Source organism: Hypomesus nipponensis, chromosome 8 (assembly GCF_054491055.1).
Source record: "Hypomesus nipponensis isolate SF chromosome 8, ASM5449105v1, whole genome shotgun sequence".
Taxonomy (NCBI): domain Eukaryota; kingdom Metazoa; phylum Chordata; class Actinopteri; order Osmeriformes; family Osmeridae; genus Hypomesus; species Hypomesus nipponensis.
The window spans coordinates 6,435,187-6,448,991 of record NC_140368.1 but is presented as its reverse complement, the minus strand read 5'-3'; the positions used below and the strand labels follow the sequence as shown (position 1 = coordinate 6,448,991).

At 46.8% G+C, this 13,805-nt stretch overlaps 2 protein-coding genes across 5 annotated transcripts in view; one reads left to right on the top strand and one right to left on the bottom strand.

Annotated features, from left to right (window-relative positions):
* The window catches only part of asap1b (ArfGAP with SH3 domain, ankyrin repeat and PH domain 1b), a 37,762-nt gene extending 33,290 nt beyond the window's left edge, over positions 1-4,472 (bottom strand). For 2 of the 3 annotated variants that reach the window (XM_084702574.1, XM_084702573.1), the window contains exon 1: positions 3,773-4,472. In XM_084702574.1, coding sequence (XP_084558700.1) covers positions 3,773-3,898 — 126 coding nt within the window. In that variant the 5' untranslated portion in view covers positions 3,899-4,472. The remainder of the gene's footprint in view (positions 1-3,772) is intronic. The other variant, XM_084702572.1, reaches the window with a different exon arrangement.
* Positions 4,473-5,488: 1,016 nt separating this feature from the next.
* On the top strand, positions 5,489-13,611 carry nfx1 (nuclear transcription factor, X-box binding 1). 2 transcript variants are annotated; one of them, XM_084703590.1, is made up of 24 exons: positions 5,489-5,610; positions 5,729-5,847; positions 6,223-7,224; positions 7,390-7,551; positions 7,691-7,768; positions 7,907-8,012; positions 8,208-8,279; positions 8,383-8,522; positions 8,658-8,757; positions 8,934-9,151; positions 9,504-9,601; positions 9,777-9,807; positions 9,919-10,001; positions 10,132-10,240; positions 10,573-10,692; positions 10,796-10,875; positions 10,997-11,227; positions 11,368-11,441; positions 11,529-11,630; positions 11,736-11,873; positions 12,089-12,155; positions 12,254-12,399; positions 12,682-12,786; positions 12,994-13,611. In XM_084703590.1, exons 2-24 carry the CDS (start codon positions 5,823-5,825, stop codon positions 13,067-13,069), a joined length of 3,363 nt encoding a protein of 1,120 aa, XP_084559716.1. In that variant the 5' UTR covers positions 5,489-5,610; positions 5,729-5,822; the 3' UTR covers positions 13,070-13,611. The 2 variants fall into 2 exon arrangements, with proteins under 2 accessions (XP_084559716.1, XP_084559717.1); XM_084703591.1 differs by having other exon boundaries at positions 5,583-5,628.
* Positions 13,612-13,805: the final 194 nt, after the last annotated feature.

Sequence of the window (13,805 nt, the reverse complement as noted above, 5' to 3'; positions counted from 1 at the left end):
GGAAAAATCCTCTTAGCCTGTCGTTCCAATATCTTCTCCTCTTTCCAATCTCAAAACATCATGACTATTCCATTCCATTCATGCATGCACACTTTCCTTGTCAACTGAAACTCCCACTTTCAAAATAAATTGGGCTGTTTCATTTAATATGCGTCATTGAAAAAGCATGACTGTGACGTGGTGGGAGAGGTCTCTGCCAGTATACTTAGGGCTTCCCTGGTTCTGGCTGGAAAACGTCCTAGGGCGTGGTGTGGAGCTTCTCTGAGAGCTGACCCATCTGATCAATCTAAGAGTGCAGAGATCATCCGTCAAACAGCTCAGCATTGAAACTGAAAAGCTAAAACCTAACAATTAGCTCGTCATATTGGGATCTGACTCCCTGTCTGGAGAGAGGGAAGCTGCAGTTAATCCTGGTTTAAATGACAAACTGAATGACGCAAACCCACATGTAAAGGCCAGAGAGAAGGGAGGGCCTGAACTCTTATTGCTGTGATTTACAGGGTTAAGAAGATCAACAAGAAATCTTGTCAGATGCAAAGATCAGGGACCTGCTCGTTTCAAGGCCTACAAAATGATCTGCCACAATGCTATAGCATAGCCATTACCCAAGTAACATTTTACCAATATGTGCTGCTGTCTCATATCAGTCAAACAGTACATAGGCCTAGTAGGATCCTTCAACAAATCTTAGGTGGTATTCCAAATGCTTCCATCTGTTTTATGATGTCACTTCCTGTTTTGCAAGACAGGACAGTGGTAATCTGAGGCTGTTATTTATAGCCGCCCTATCTTGCCATCTCACCACTTATTGTTTACATTTTTTTTTTTTTTTTTTTTGAAAGACACCAACCCTAATGTAATGAACATGTCAGGGCAGAGGGCATGCCCCCTCTTGTGAGCTTTGGTCGTGACTTGAGGTCAACTGTGGGACTGGCTGGGTTCTGTTCTGCATGGTGGTTTGGGAAAACGTCTGTAAGTAGTGTCTTCAAGCAGTAATCAATAATGAACGTGTTGAGTTGGAAACGGGAGGTTCTGGTGTCGCTGATGTGAGTCTGTTTCTCGCCACCTCTCAGATGAGTCAGTGGGAACAGTGGCGAGCCGGCAGGATGACGACAGACCCTGCAGCGGGCCAGCTATCCCCCTCAGGTTACACACCATGAAATATTCAACCCCGTACCTTTGCATAATTTACCTCGTCAACATACTGGGGAAATGACTCTGAGGCACTGAGAGATCTAAGAGAAAGGGTACTGAGGGCTTGAGGACCGCTCAAACTTTTGGGATAATGGTTTTCAGAATGACTCCAGTGAGGATGGAGAAAGCTCATTGTACTATACGAGCAATAAAATTGATTCAATTGGGACGACTATGTATAACTCCACAGTATAAATACTACCCATCCATTATTGAATTAAAGGTTTTTCGGCGGTGACCATACAGCGTTTACGGGAGGTGGACATATGTATTTGTAGGGCAAGTGAGGTTCTAGGCAACACTGACAAGCAACGCCAGGCCACCTGTGACAAACTCTGACTTCTCGGATATGAAGTCAGTATTAAACACGTGTAGCTTAAGTCCTCTGTCCGTATGAGTTTGGAAAATGCTCCATGGCACACAAGCCTCACACACTGGTAGAAAGCCCCGATGTCAGCATCGCTCAAGTCTTGCTGTATTGTACAGAGCTGAAACTGAGTTGAAACTCGAGCAACGTTTACACCAATGCGGTACATCTGGAAGGTGTATAGCAGTACCCTAACTTTGGAACTGAGAGAAACCACCCAACTGCTGATAAATGTTTCAGAATGCTCGCTTCACTGGCGTCTCATTTTTGTTTAAAGAGGAAAGATTATACGTTGCAAGTCTTTGTTGCCATGGGTCCGCCTCGTCATATGATCAGTGCTAGAATTCTTGAGTGGCTGTTGCAGGCAGGCGCACATGGCGGCCTTTCCGACAGATGTTTTTCGTTTGTGCTGCAGTCTCCGGGCTCTGGGGCACAGAGCCAGTGAGGTGATTCATGACGAGAGCCTTTCCTTGTTACACTAAACGAACAAAAATGTGCTCCGTGTGGAGAATAAACATGGGTCTGGCCCTGCTGTCCAGACTTTTCTATTATTGTACTATAAACCTTCGGGGAGAGTGAGGAACTAAGATGTGGAGATGCATAGCCAACAAATAGTGAAATTTGGCATTATTCCTTTTACGAAGACTGCGGCATGCAGATTTGTGAAATTGTGACCCTCCTTCTTCAATACAGTACGGTGCCATCAAAACAGTATGTGAAACCAACAGCATAATGCTTCATACGACATCTATATAAATGTTGTGCAAATGTATGCCTTGTGAGAGCTGGTAGAGAATCTTGGTTAGTTTGTTGTTCCTGTAAAGATATTACTGCCATTAGTGAAGGAAAAATATAATTTTTTGTCTTTGATCCACAGCTCTATACTACTGAGGTCCACAAAATATCAAACATTGCCCTCAGTTGCAGCATGAGCTGAATGCATTTGAAGTCAAAAATGAGGTCATGTGTTAGTTTTAATATGGACTGGAGGAGGTGCGTGCATCTTTTGATGACAGAGGCTGGGGCAGGGGGCAGGGAACAGGGAGTAGGAAACAGGAACCTAGGCTGCGTGACGACTTAACCTACATGGTCCTCACCTGTCTGCCCCCATTACACTCATCTGTTTGATTAGAAGCGCCATCACATCGCTGTGTTTGTCTGTGTGCGTGTGTCTGGCCTGTGTGTGTGTGTGTGTGTGTGTGTGTGTATGCAAGCTCTTTGGGCTCACATGTTGTGAGAAGACCAGGCCACTCTACAGCTTCATATGCCCAGAACAATAGAAATAGCCAAGCTGATGCCTGGCTGATGTTAAACACCAAACGTGTGGAAAGCTTCCTAATCCTCAATCCTGCTTTCTCTCTCTCTCTGCATACCCTGTCAGTGGCTGGGTGGTTCTCTCTCTCTATCCCTCCCTCTTCCTCCACCCCCCCCCCCCTCCATCCATCTCTCTCTAGCTCACTCTTCCCTCCCCCTCCGCCCCCCCCCCCCCCCCCCCTACTCTCTCTATCCCTACCCCCACTCTGTGTGGACAGCCAGGGCTCCTCTTCTCCCCTCTGGTCTGTAGCTGTATGAGTTATGTAACAGGGACCATGGAGGAGTGGGCCTGCCTGCACACCCTCCTCCTACTCTGAACTATACTATTTCAATACCATCCACCCCCTCCGCCTGCCACACCAGTGTCAGTTTCACTACAGAATTGGCTAAATCTCATCACACAGGGCTAAAATGGTACCTCTCTTTATCTCTTAACAGTAACATGGAATTGTCTCATATGTTAGAAAGACATCACTTTTTGTATGACCATCACTGACATTGTGGTCCACAAACGAGGTCTTTAGGCCTTTGAGGTTAACATAGGTTACATTTACCGTTAAACTACTCTAACAAGGCGGTGTTTGTGGCTTTTATGATGTCATCTACATGCAATTTGCTTTTAGTGCTGAACAACACACCGCTGTTAGGATAGTTCCGTCCATTGATCCACCACCAGTATGTGGAAATCGGTTGTTGGCTACTAAACCAAGGAGACATGCTTAACTGGAAGAATGTTATTTGTATGTGGATAACCTCAATTGTGGGAAATTATAAAGACAACTCAACGACCGTCTTTTTACAGTGATGATTCATCAGTGCGCAATGGTCCTAATAGCGCTGTGCTCCATTGCGCACTTCCATCCATCTGCGACCAATGTTAACAAGATGTGGCCTTACCTCCTCCAGGACGTTGACCGTGTTCCGACAGCTCTGCAGGCGGGTGGTGAAGCTGGAAGTCGTGGGGGAATTGTAATCCTCAGTTGTTTCCGAGAGAAACTCGGACACCGATATTTGATCCGGCATCCTTCAGCAGGGAATCGCCCAGAGGATGATGGAAATAATTTGCTCAGAAAGTGTAAACCATGAAAAAAGAAACTGGCAAAACGGTATTACGTGATCGGACGGAGAGTATGTGTGGAAAAGAAACTGCTAGTTTACTAACGAGATAGCGATGTGACAAAGCTGTCTCTTCTCCAGTTACTTGGTAGGTCCTCCTATGACTTCACTGTCCCCAAGGGGAAAGGGGAAAGGGAATGCACACAATTTCGGTCCCTCCCTCGGTGTGTTGCCTATCCCTTGCTATGATAATCACAAAAAATACCGTTAGCTATGTATATTTGCCTTTAACAAAAGCTGCGAAGATGAAGGCTATGTGAAATAGCGGATGGCCTCATTACAGGCAATTTGAGGATGTTCAACAAGCCTTTCGTTGTCGTCAAAACATTCTATAATGTCCAGTAATTTCTATCATGTATCATGGTCCGTAATCTGCAAGTTGTATCAATTTTGCTGCAATGTCTCGGTTTTCTCTTCTTTCCCTCCTCTTCTTTCAGTTTTTTCGTTTTTAATGCACAACGCTGTCTTGATATTCACAACCACTCTCCCTCCCGCTCGCGCTCGGCCACTCTCTCACTCACCCACCCACCTCGGATGACGGAGACAAACGAAGAAGAACTCTGCGCATGCCTAAAGGACATTATACTTAAAGACGGTCATATCTGCAGATTGAAATAATGTTTTGAGACTTGCAATCAACACACAATCAATGTACAATCTTAATGCATTTTCATTGTAACCGTTGTCTACCATATTGGCATTAAAATGTTGCATAGCCATCCATCAACAGCTCATTTTCAAAAGTTGAAAAGTTTTAGTAAATGTATAATTTACATGGACACATGTTTTTATATATTTACATTTGACCTGGTCAAGTATGTCTACAATTGTTGTAGTCGTAGTAAAGACACTGTTGAATACAACATCCACTTGACAAACTGGATGTCGACGACCTCATGATCAGTCAGCTATTTAATCAAATAAAAAGGAGTCACATGCCACTGATGTTGAAACTGTAGGCCAAATGGTATGTTTCATACATTATTCATACAATTTAACAAATACAGGGGTCCTGTAAACTCTTTCATCGAGGGCAATTTTTGTGAAGTTGTGAAAACCATCTGATGTATACCAGCTGGAATGATATTCCGCGCGCATCACAAGAGGAATTTTAATTTAAGAGGGGAACAGTGACACCCAGATCTATTTACATAAGCATTGTTTTGTGTTTAATTATTTAACTTTACCTGCCCATCCCATAAGCAATGATCAAAGAAAACGTCAAAGTAAGAAAATAGAAAATCATCATATTTACAGCTATTTTTAAGTAGTGACTGTTTAAATGATTACAAAGTTTTTTGTGGCTTTGAGTGGTGAACTCACGCATTTAATAATGTCTCGGGTACATAGCGCCTTCTTGTGGTCATTTATTGAACACAACGCCATGAATAAATGTATCCATATAATTTAAAAATAGCTATATACATATCACAAATGTTATGTATACATTTACACGTAGATTATATTTTACATTGACAGTGAAACATGCTTCTAAACAGTTTAGAACCTGTTTTTGTCAGTGTCAGCAGCATTCGTTTCAATAAAGTTGGATGACAGCTTCAGCAGGAAGCGTCGTCACACGTTTGTGCGTGACCACAACAAGAGAAGCTAGGAATAATGTAAGGCAATAGCTAGCTGTAAGTGCTTACAGTTAGTAAGATAGGTGTAGTTGATATCGTGGTAGGTTTAGTTGACAACCCTATATTTACGTGTAATCTGTGTTCTTAATTTCAACAGTTGCTGTACAAAAAACGGCTTGCCAGACACAAACTTCGCGGGGAAAGAATAGCGGGACCTCGGAGCGGCGATCAGCCAGTCAGCTGTGCAACGAATGGCTGAGGGTTCGTCCGTCTCAGGTAGCTAGCTAGCTTACGTTGTATCGTTAAAGTATCCAGATAGCTATCAGTTCTGGCTGGGAACTGATAGCTATCTGGATACTTTTCGTCTGGGAGAATGGGAAATCATATAACAGGTCTTTCAGCATGAAGGTGCACTTGTCGTGTGCCAATAAGCTCTCGTTTGCTACTAACTAAGGCTAGGCTGCGTTTACGCAGTGTAATATCGACTCGGTGTCAGATATTGCATCATAGGCAAGACCAAGTGAACTTTGACATCCTATATCTCCAACCACTAGTAAACATTTTCTAACATTTATGCGTATATGCCTGGATATCTATTTACAAAGGTCGATCGGTAGGTCGATCACTTTCTACCTTTTTGTTCATATTTAGACTCCCTGGAGCTCAATCCCGATGGGGCATCACGACAGAAGCACAACCAACACCGGTCCAGGAGGGGTCGTATTAAACCAGACCACAACCGTAACCTGAGTGGTCACAATAACTATGGTCCACCACCGCAACACAGTCAGTTTCATGAAGATTCCAACCCCCAATATGTCCATTACAGTTCAACTTTCCCAGGGAATGCCTACCCTCCCTTCCAGCGGGAGGATAGGGATGCTCCAAGAGGCAGAGGGAGAGGAAGAGGGGGATATGGAGGTGGTGGTGGGGGCCTTGGCTCAGGCCCAGGACGGCAGGCTCCTAGGTGGCAGAGGCCTGGGGGAGATGTTGGCCTATCAGGGGGGTACCGTGGCGGTGGGGGCCAAAGGCCCGCAACTCCTCCTGCAGAGAGGCCCAATATAGATGGTTCCAGCTGGCGGAGGGATCCTGGGTTGAGCGACATGAGGGCTCCCTGTGAGGACAACCAGGACACCCGTCCCAAGAAGCCCCGCAGATTCAGCCAGGAGCCCCATCAGGGGGAGGTTGGCGACAGGAACCAGAGAGCTGCTCACCCCTTCTCTAAGAAGGAGAACCAGGAGAACCGTGCTGCAGGAGGAGGAGGGCGAGGGGGCTGGGAGTCCAGAGAGGAAGGACGCCCATCTGTTACGGGGAACCGGCATCCTCAAGGCCGAAGGGCGGAAGGCTGCGGCAACACCTCAGCCGATCTGCACAAGAAATTCCCTGAACCGAAACGACGACAGGGTCCGATCAAGGAGCCAAACCATGCAGAGAGGGAGCCAGAGAGGGGGGAAAGCGCCCGAGACTCTTCTGCCCATGACGGGGGGGGTAATGGGGTGGATGAGGAGCAAAGCTGGAAGAAGGGCAGAGGCCAGGGGAGACGAACCCCCCTGCAAGACAGAGGGCAGAGGAGGCCCCCCCATCCGGACCACAGGTTTGGCCCTGGGCAAATTAAGAGAGACGCATTGCCCAAGAACAAAGAGACACAGACAGGTGAGATAAAGATGTGCTTCTCTGTGACAGTAAGTTGTTGGAGTCGCCCTGTATGTAACAAATACACACTACAGACATTTCTTCATAGACATGTTAGTTTATCGATTTCCCCCCTTCTAAATACATTTCTAATTCCCCTTCGTCCTCATAACCCCTTCCTCCCAGGGTGCCTGATTGAGCAGCTGTCGGAGGAGAAGTATGAGTGCATGGTGTGCTGTGAGGTCATCAGGGTCATGGCTCCGGTGTGGAACTGCCAGAGCTGCTACCATGTCTTCCATCTCAACTGCATTAAGAAGTGGGCCAGGTCTCCGGCCTCGCAGGCTGACGGTAGGCAGAGTGTTCCACAGACAGATTTATATTGTGGGCGGTCGTCTGTGTTGTCCTTACAGGAAACCACCTTGAGATTCCTGATAGAGAGATGTTTTGCAATTGAGGACTGGAATGTAGAGTGTGCTCTCGTCTGCAGAATCAACTGAAGGCTGGCGTTGTCCGGCCTGTCAGAACGTGGTCTTCAAGCCTCCAAATTCCTACATATGCTTTTGTGGTGAGAGAATACTGCTTGGCCTTCACTACCACTACCATCAGTCAGATTTGTGAAAAAACGGTCATTAATGAATGGTTTATTAACAAATAATAAATGAAATTACTTCTCTATTCTTTTACACCGCCCCTCCCCCCCCAGGCAAGGTGACCAATCCAGAGTGGCAGCGCACAGAGATCCCTCACAGCTGTGGGGACATGTGTGGGAAGAAGAGGAGCGGAGCGGACTGCAACCATCCCTGTAACATGTGAGCCTGGATCCACCATCTCCCCACCTGGAGACAAACAAACCAGCTGGACGTCATATCAGAGCTGCTGTCTAACATGTGTTTAACTCTATAAGACCCATATGATGATTCTCCCTCAAAATATCCACATAGGATTAGAGTGGAAAAGGGTTAGGCTCTATGAAACTGAACATCGATCTGCCTTTTTCTTTGTAGTTTGTGTCACCCTGGACCTTGTCCTCAGTGTCCTGCCTTCATCCATAAAGCCTGCATCTGTGGACGAACTAGGTATCACATTTATCCTTTTTACTGGAGTCTTATCATAGGTCCCAATGCTGTTGAAATGATTAGGATCACTATACATTGTGAATGAATGTCTTTCTCTCCAAAGCCAGCCAATGCGGTGTGGCCAGGCTACCTCCATCCACTGTGACACAGTGTGTGGAGCCACTCTCAACTGTTCCCAACACACCTGCTCCCAGGTGTGCCACAATGGACAGTGCCAACCATGCCAGCTCCAAGTCCAGCAAGGTGAGCGTCGCCTAGCATCATGAAGAACTATGTCTATCTGATATTCAGTTTCAGGTTGAATATCTGTTTTTCTGAAGGCATTTTTAGCAAATGTTACATTCCTACTCTCTACCAGTTGTTGTCTTGTTCTTGCAGTTTGCTACTGTGGCGTTGTCACTCGTGAGGTGCTCTGTGGGACGGATAAGGAAGCGCTTGACAGCTCGGGACACTTCTCCTGTCAGAAACCATGTGGGAAGTGAGTGGTTCCTACTCCAGGCAGTCTGACTTTGTAATATGTCATTCAATTAGATTCAAAAGACTCCCAATATTTCAGACGACCCACCTAATAAATATATATATATAAATATATATCAAAGAACCAACCTTCCTCCTGGCAGCGCTCGCTACAGTATCTCCTTACCTACTCTGCAGGATGTTGGAGTGCGAGGCCCACCGGTGCCAGCAGGTGTGCCACCCTGGGCCGTGCCAGCCTTGCCCTCGCTCCCCCAGGCTGGTGAAGAGCTGTCCCTGTGGCCAGACGGCCCTGGCCAAGCTCCTGGAGCTGGGCTACTCGGAGCGGCGTGTCTGCTCCGATCCCATACCCTCCTGTGGCAAAACCTGTAACAAACCCCTACCCTGCGGGTCAAACGGTGAGGGGGAGGCACCGCTGGACTAGGTGCAATGTTTCCCTAGACATTAGCTCCTTATACGGCCTGCTATTATCTATGGTCAACACCTTGCTTCATTTTCTATGCCTGCATTTGGCCAGGGGTCAACATCTTGACTGTATTTCTCAATCTCCCTGTTGGCAATTTATGTCCAGCCTGGACCAGACGTCTGTCTGTACACCAAAGCCAGTTTCAAACCAGTTTGTTTCCTGGGTAGTTGGACTCACATTTAGTTCAGCTGTAGAGCATTGGACAGTTGTTACTGTTAGCCTGTTTTTGTTTCTCTGACTAACAGTGGTAGATCAGTGTTAACCTAATCCCCCCCATCCCCTAGACTCCATCCACCTGTGTGAGAAGCTGTGCCACGAGGGCAGCTGTGGCCCCTGCTCCCTCACCTCCACCGTCAGGTGTCGATGCGGCTCCAAGATCAAGGTGAGCCAATTAGAGGAACAGACGGAAAGCTACCAGTGGCTACAGTCACACCTGATCTGATGAGCTGCTGAGGCAGCCAAACCCCTCATCTCAGCATGTTCTTTAAAGGGCAGAATATAGGGGTGTTTTGTGCAGACGGCTCCACATTAAAGACCTTTCCTTGGTTTCTTCACAGGAGGTTCCTTGTGCCACCATCCACAACGAAGGTGAGATCTGAGGAGGGGCTTACTCTGTATAAGTTCAGACTGAAAACAATGCTTTCCTGAAGCCCATCATTGATCCACTCTTGTTACATGCTCTTCTTCTCTCAATTGTAGACCAGCTTGTTTTTTCCTGCGAGAAGCGCTGTACTAAAAAGCGCCATTGTGGCCGGCATAAGTGTAATGAACCATGCTGTGTGGTGAGTGACCAGTAGGGATCAGTTGGTGACCTGGGAGCTTATATACTTTTATATACTTATTAATATAAGTATCGTAATCCTGTCCTGCCTGGTTTCCTTGTGCCCACATTTGTTTTTTATCCCCCCCTAGGCTGTGGAGCACAAGTGCTCTCTTATCTGCGGTGGCAAGCTCACTTGTGGCCTCCACCGTTGCCAGGAGGTCTGTCACCGTGGGAACTGCCTACCCTGCTGGCAAACCAGTGAGTTCCAGAATGGGTTGTGCCTATGCCCCTGTGGCAATGCCAAAACACACATGTGGATGCTGACTAGTTCATTAGTACCTCAAGCAGATGGTGCCAAGTTCCAAGGGGGCATTCTCTTGGCAATATCTTTTTTTAAGCCATGGACTTTCCTTTATACTATTAGTCTGCATCATCCTAGTGGCTAGTTTAGTTCACATATCTGACAGTGCTTGCACTACAGTGCCATTTCCTCAACTGGATCAGTTTGTTTGTTAGTTCAGAGATACAACGTTACTCAAAAACAAGACTTGTACTCTAAACGTCGGTTATATCAAACTATCTCACTGTAGGTTTCGATGAGCTGGCGTGTCACTGTGGTAACAGCATCTTGTTCCCGCCCATTGCTTGTGGCACCAAACCACCGGAGTGTAAGAACCTGTGTTCCAGGAGGCATGAGTGTGATCATCCAGGTAAACCTACCCCCCACTGACACGTGCCTTATGCTGCACTATTATATATGGCTCAGTGCTATTCTTACTCACCTGTCACCTGGTGTCTTGTATGTGTGGTCAGTGTTCCATAACTGTCACAATGAGGAGAAGTGTCCTCCCTGTACCTACCTGACGACCAAGTGGTGCATGGGGAAACATGAGGTATGTGGGGGGGGGGGGGGGGGGGGAAGAAGAAAAGGAAAAACATTGTCTAAAAGCCCCGGTGAAGTCACCACGCTCTAGCTCTGCTAACCCCGGGTTTCACCCCCACGTGTCTCCGTAGCAACGCAGCAACATCCCCTGCCACCTGCAGGACATTTCCTGCGGCCTGGTCTGTAACAAGATGCTGCCGTGCGACCTGCATCGCTGTCGCCGTATCTGCCACCGTGGCGAGTGTCTGGTCGAGGCATCCTGCCGCCAGGCCTGCGTGCTGCCACGCCCCGACTGTGGGCACCCCTGCTCCGCCCCCTGCCACAAGGGCAGTAGCTGCCCACGCAACACCTGCACTACCAAGGTACGCCATGGCTCACCCGGTGTACTGGTCTGTGCTTGATTGGTCTTGCCTGGTGTCATGGATTAAAACTGCCACGGTCCAGCTCAGTTTCGTTGGATTGCGTTTTGTCCAGTTGGTGATTTTCCATGCTTGTCCAACAGGTGGCGCTACAGTGTGAGTGTGGCAGGAGAAAGGAAATGGTGCCTTGCACAGAGGCTGCCAGTTCATACCAGAGGTAAGTTCTGTACAAGTTAGAGAGTGATGGGTGTGTATTAATTGTGTGGTCACTATAGTTTCATCCTCTTGTATCCGTGTGTTAAAGGTATGCTGCCATTGCCATGGCAAGCCGTCTGTCTGACATGCAGCTGGGAGACTCGGTAGACATCGCTCAGTTCATCACCAAGAAGGAGCAGAAACAGAACAGGTAATCTGGGCCTGCAGCTGTCTCTTTAAGCGGTAGATTTTCGACAGCAGCTCTGCAGGACTTGGGAGTGCGTCGCTGTGACCTGGACTGTGTTGTGTCCGCCAGGCTGGAGTGTGACCAGGAGTGTGCTGCCCTGGAGAGGAACAGGAGACTGGCTGAAGCTCTGCAGATCGACGTGTCTGTGGATCCCTTCAATGTCCGCTCCACCTCCAAATACAGCGACAGCCTCCGAGACGATGCCAGGTACCACAACATGGAGTCTGAGTGTTCCTCCATGCTAAGGCACTCGCCGACATACTCAAGATGTCTTGAGAACTATTCTTAATGTCTTTTAAATCATAAATCTTAACCTTAACGTCTGAGTCAGAAGTTTCACTTCTGGTTAGTCTTTTGACTGCTTTTTGTTGTTGTTGTTGTAAAGGTGAACACATTTGATAATACAATTTTCTGATTTTTAGGAAAGATTTTAAGTTTGTGAGGGAGGTAGAAGAGGAGTTTAAGAATCTGGTTGAGCTGGTTAGCAAGGTAAGCATTTCTGTAGCGTGACTGAGGCTAAACACCTTGACAGTTGTTCTTGAGTGCCGTGTGAGTAAAGTGTGTTGCTCTGTGGATGGTGGTTGTAGGGGAAGCAGCCCAAGAGGAGCCACTGCTTCCCACCCATGAACCGTGAGCACAGGAAGATCGTCCACGAGCTGGCAGAGGCCTACACCGTGGAGAGTGTGAGCTACGACAGCGAGCCCAAACGCAACGTGGTCATCACGGCCACCAGGTAACTGGAAACGCCTCCCGTAAACCAAGCTCGACTCAGTTATGCAGGTCTGTTGCACTTGGATGTGGTCAGATGAGTTGGTCGAACTCGGGCTGTGTCAGACTCGGGGCTCGTAGGACTGAATGGTTGGCTGATTTGCACAGTGGGCGTATTTAACTCTTTGTCCCATTGTAACTGCTTGTTAGTTGTTACAAATGAGGGTATGCTGCTTTGCAGATGTTGTCGACATCAATAAATGTTGGACAAAAGAAAATGGTGGGCGTGTTTTTGTGCTGTTTCAAGGGGGAAGTCTGTCTGTCCAAATTCAACCCTCACCTCTCTGATCGAGAGAGAGACGGCCACCAGAGCCCCCCCACCCATCGCCCACATCAAACAACATAGCAGCAAGTGAGTTGTCGCAGTGTTTGGCCCATACATTGGGAAATGCTCTGCAGTTTACCCTCAACGTCTCTAGTTATTTGTTCCATACATAGTCTTCACTGTAATGGCTGTGTTCATTGGCGAAGGAATTACTGAATATTACAGTATTATTATAGTATTTTCAGGTATATGGCTGAGTTTTGATCATTGTGGTTCTTGTTTTTGTGTTTCCAGGAGCGATGGTGGATGCAGCTGGTCTAAGATGGTCAAAGAAGAGCCTGTTATAGACTACTTTGATGTCCAGGATTGATCAAGTTCAAAACAAGGACCCTTAAGGATATGATAATGATCATTTGAAAAAAGAATGTATATTGCAGTACACCATGGCAAAAGGGAGCTGTAGAGATGCAGAACTTGCCAACAATAGAAGAACCCTCTGAGTACAGGTTCCACAGAGAGTCCTTGCCAGCTTCACAGGATACTGTTTTGAACCCTAATTATATATTTCTTTTTTTACCTGGAATGTGTTTTAGATATTTCCCTTTTTCCAACACACCTGATTCAAATGAGAGGGTCGTTAACAAGTTCCCCCAGAGCTTGATAATGACCCATTCATTTGAATCAGGTGTGTTGCAGCAGGGACACAAGACAGTGGGCTATGGGGTCCAGGGTTGACGACCACTGCTCTGGAGGGTTCTCCTATTGTTTTTACATTGCTCTGTGTAGCTCCTTGTGCATGTCTGAAATCAACCCTATCAGCTGCCCAATTTTTTTTTCTGTGTCAACACATCGAAACCAGACTCATCACTTCTATATTTTTGGTTCAAATCTAAATAAAGTGTGTTATTTGAATCACTTTTGATATCCTCACACACAAATATACTACATGAGTAATATGGTTATATAGCATGTATATATAAGTTGACAAAAGTTGTTTACGTGCTAGCAGCAGAAGGAGAACGTCTATTTATTTTAACAGTAGCATTAGCTGTGACCAAACAAGCCATAGAATGGCTACTATGGCCTACCGGAGGAAGCCTAATAAT

Coding starts and splice junctions, on each gene's coding strand:
- nfx1 (XM_084703590.1), top strand. CDS start 5,823: ATGGCTGAGGGTTCGTCCGTCTCAG. Junction 7,225..7,389: donor GAACAAAGAGACACAGACAG/GTGAGATAAAGA, acceptor CCTTCCTCCCAG/GGTGCCTGATTGAGCAGCTG. Junction 11,228..11,367: donor GCAACACCTGCACTACCAAG/GTACGCCATGGC, acceptor CTTGTCCAACAG/GTGGCGCTACAGTGTGAGTG.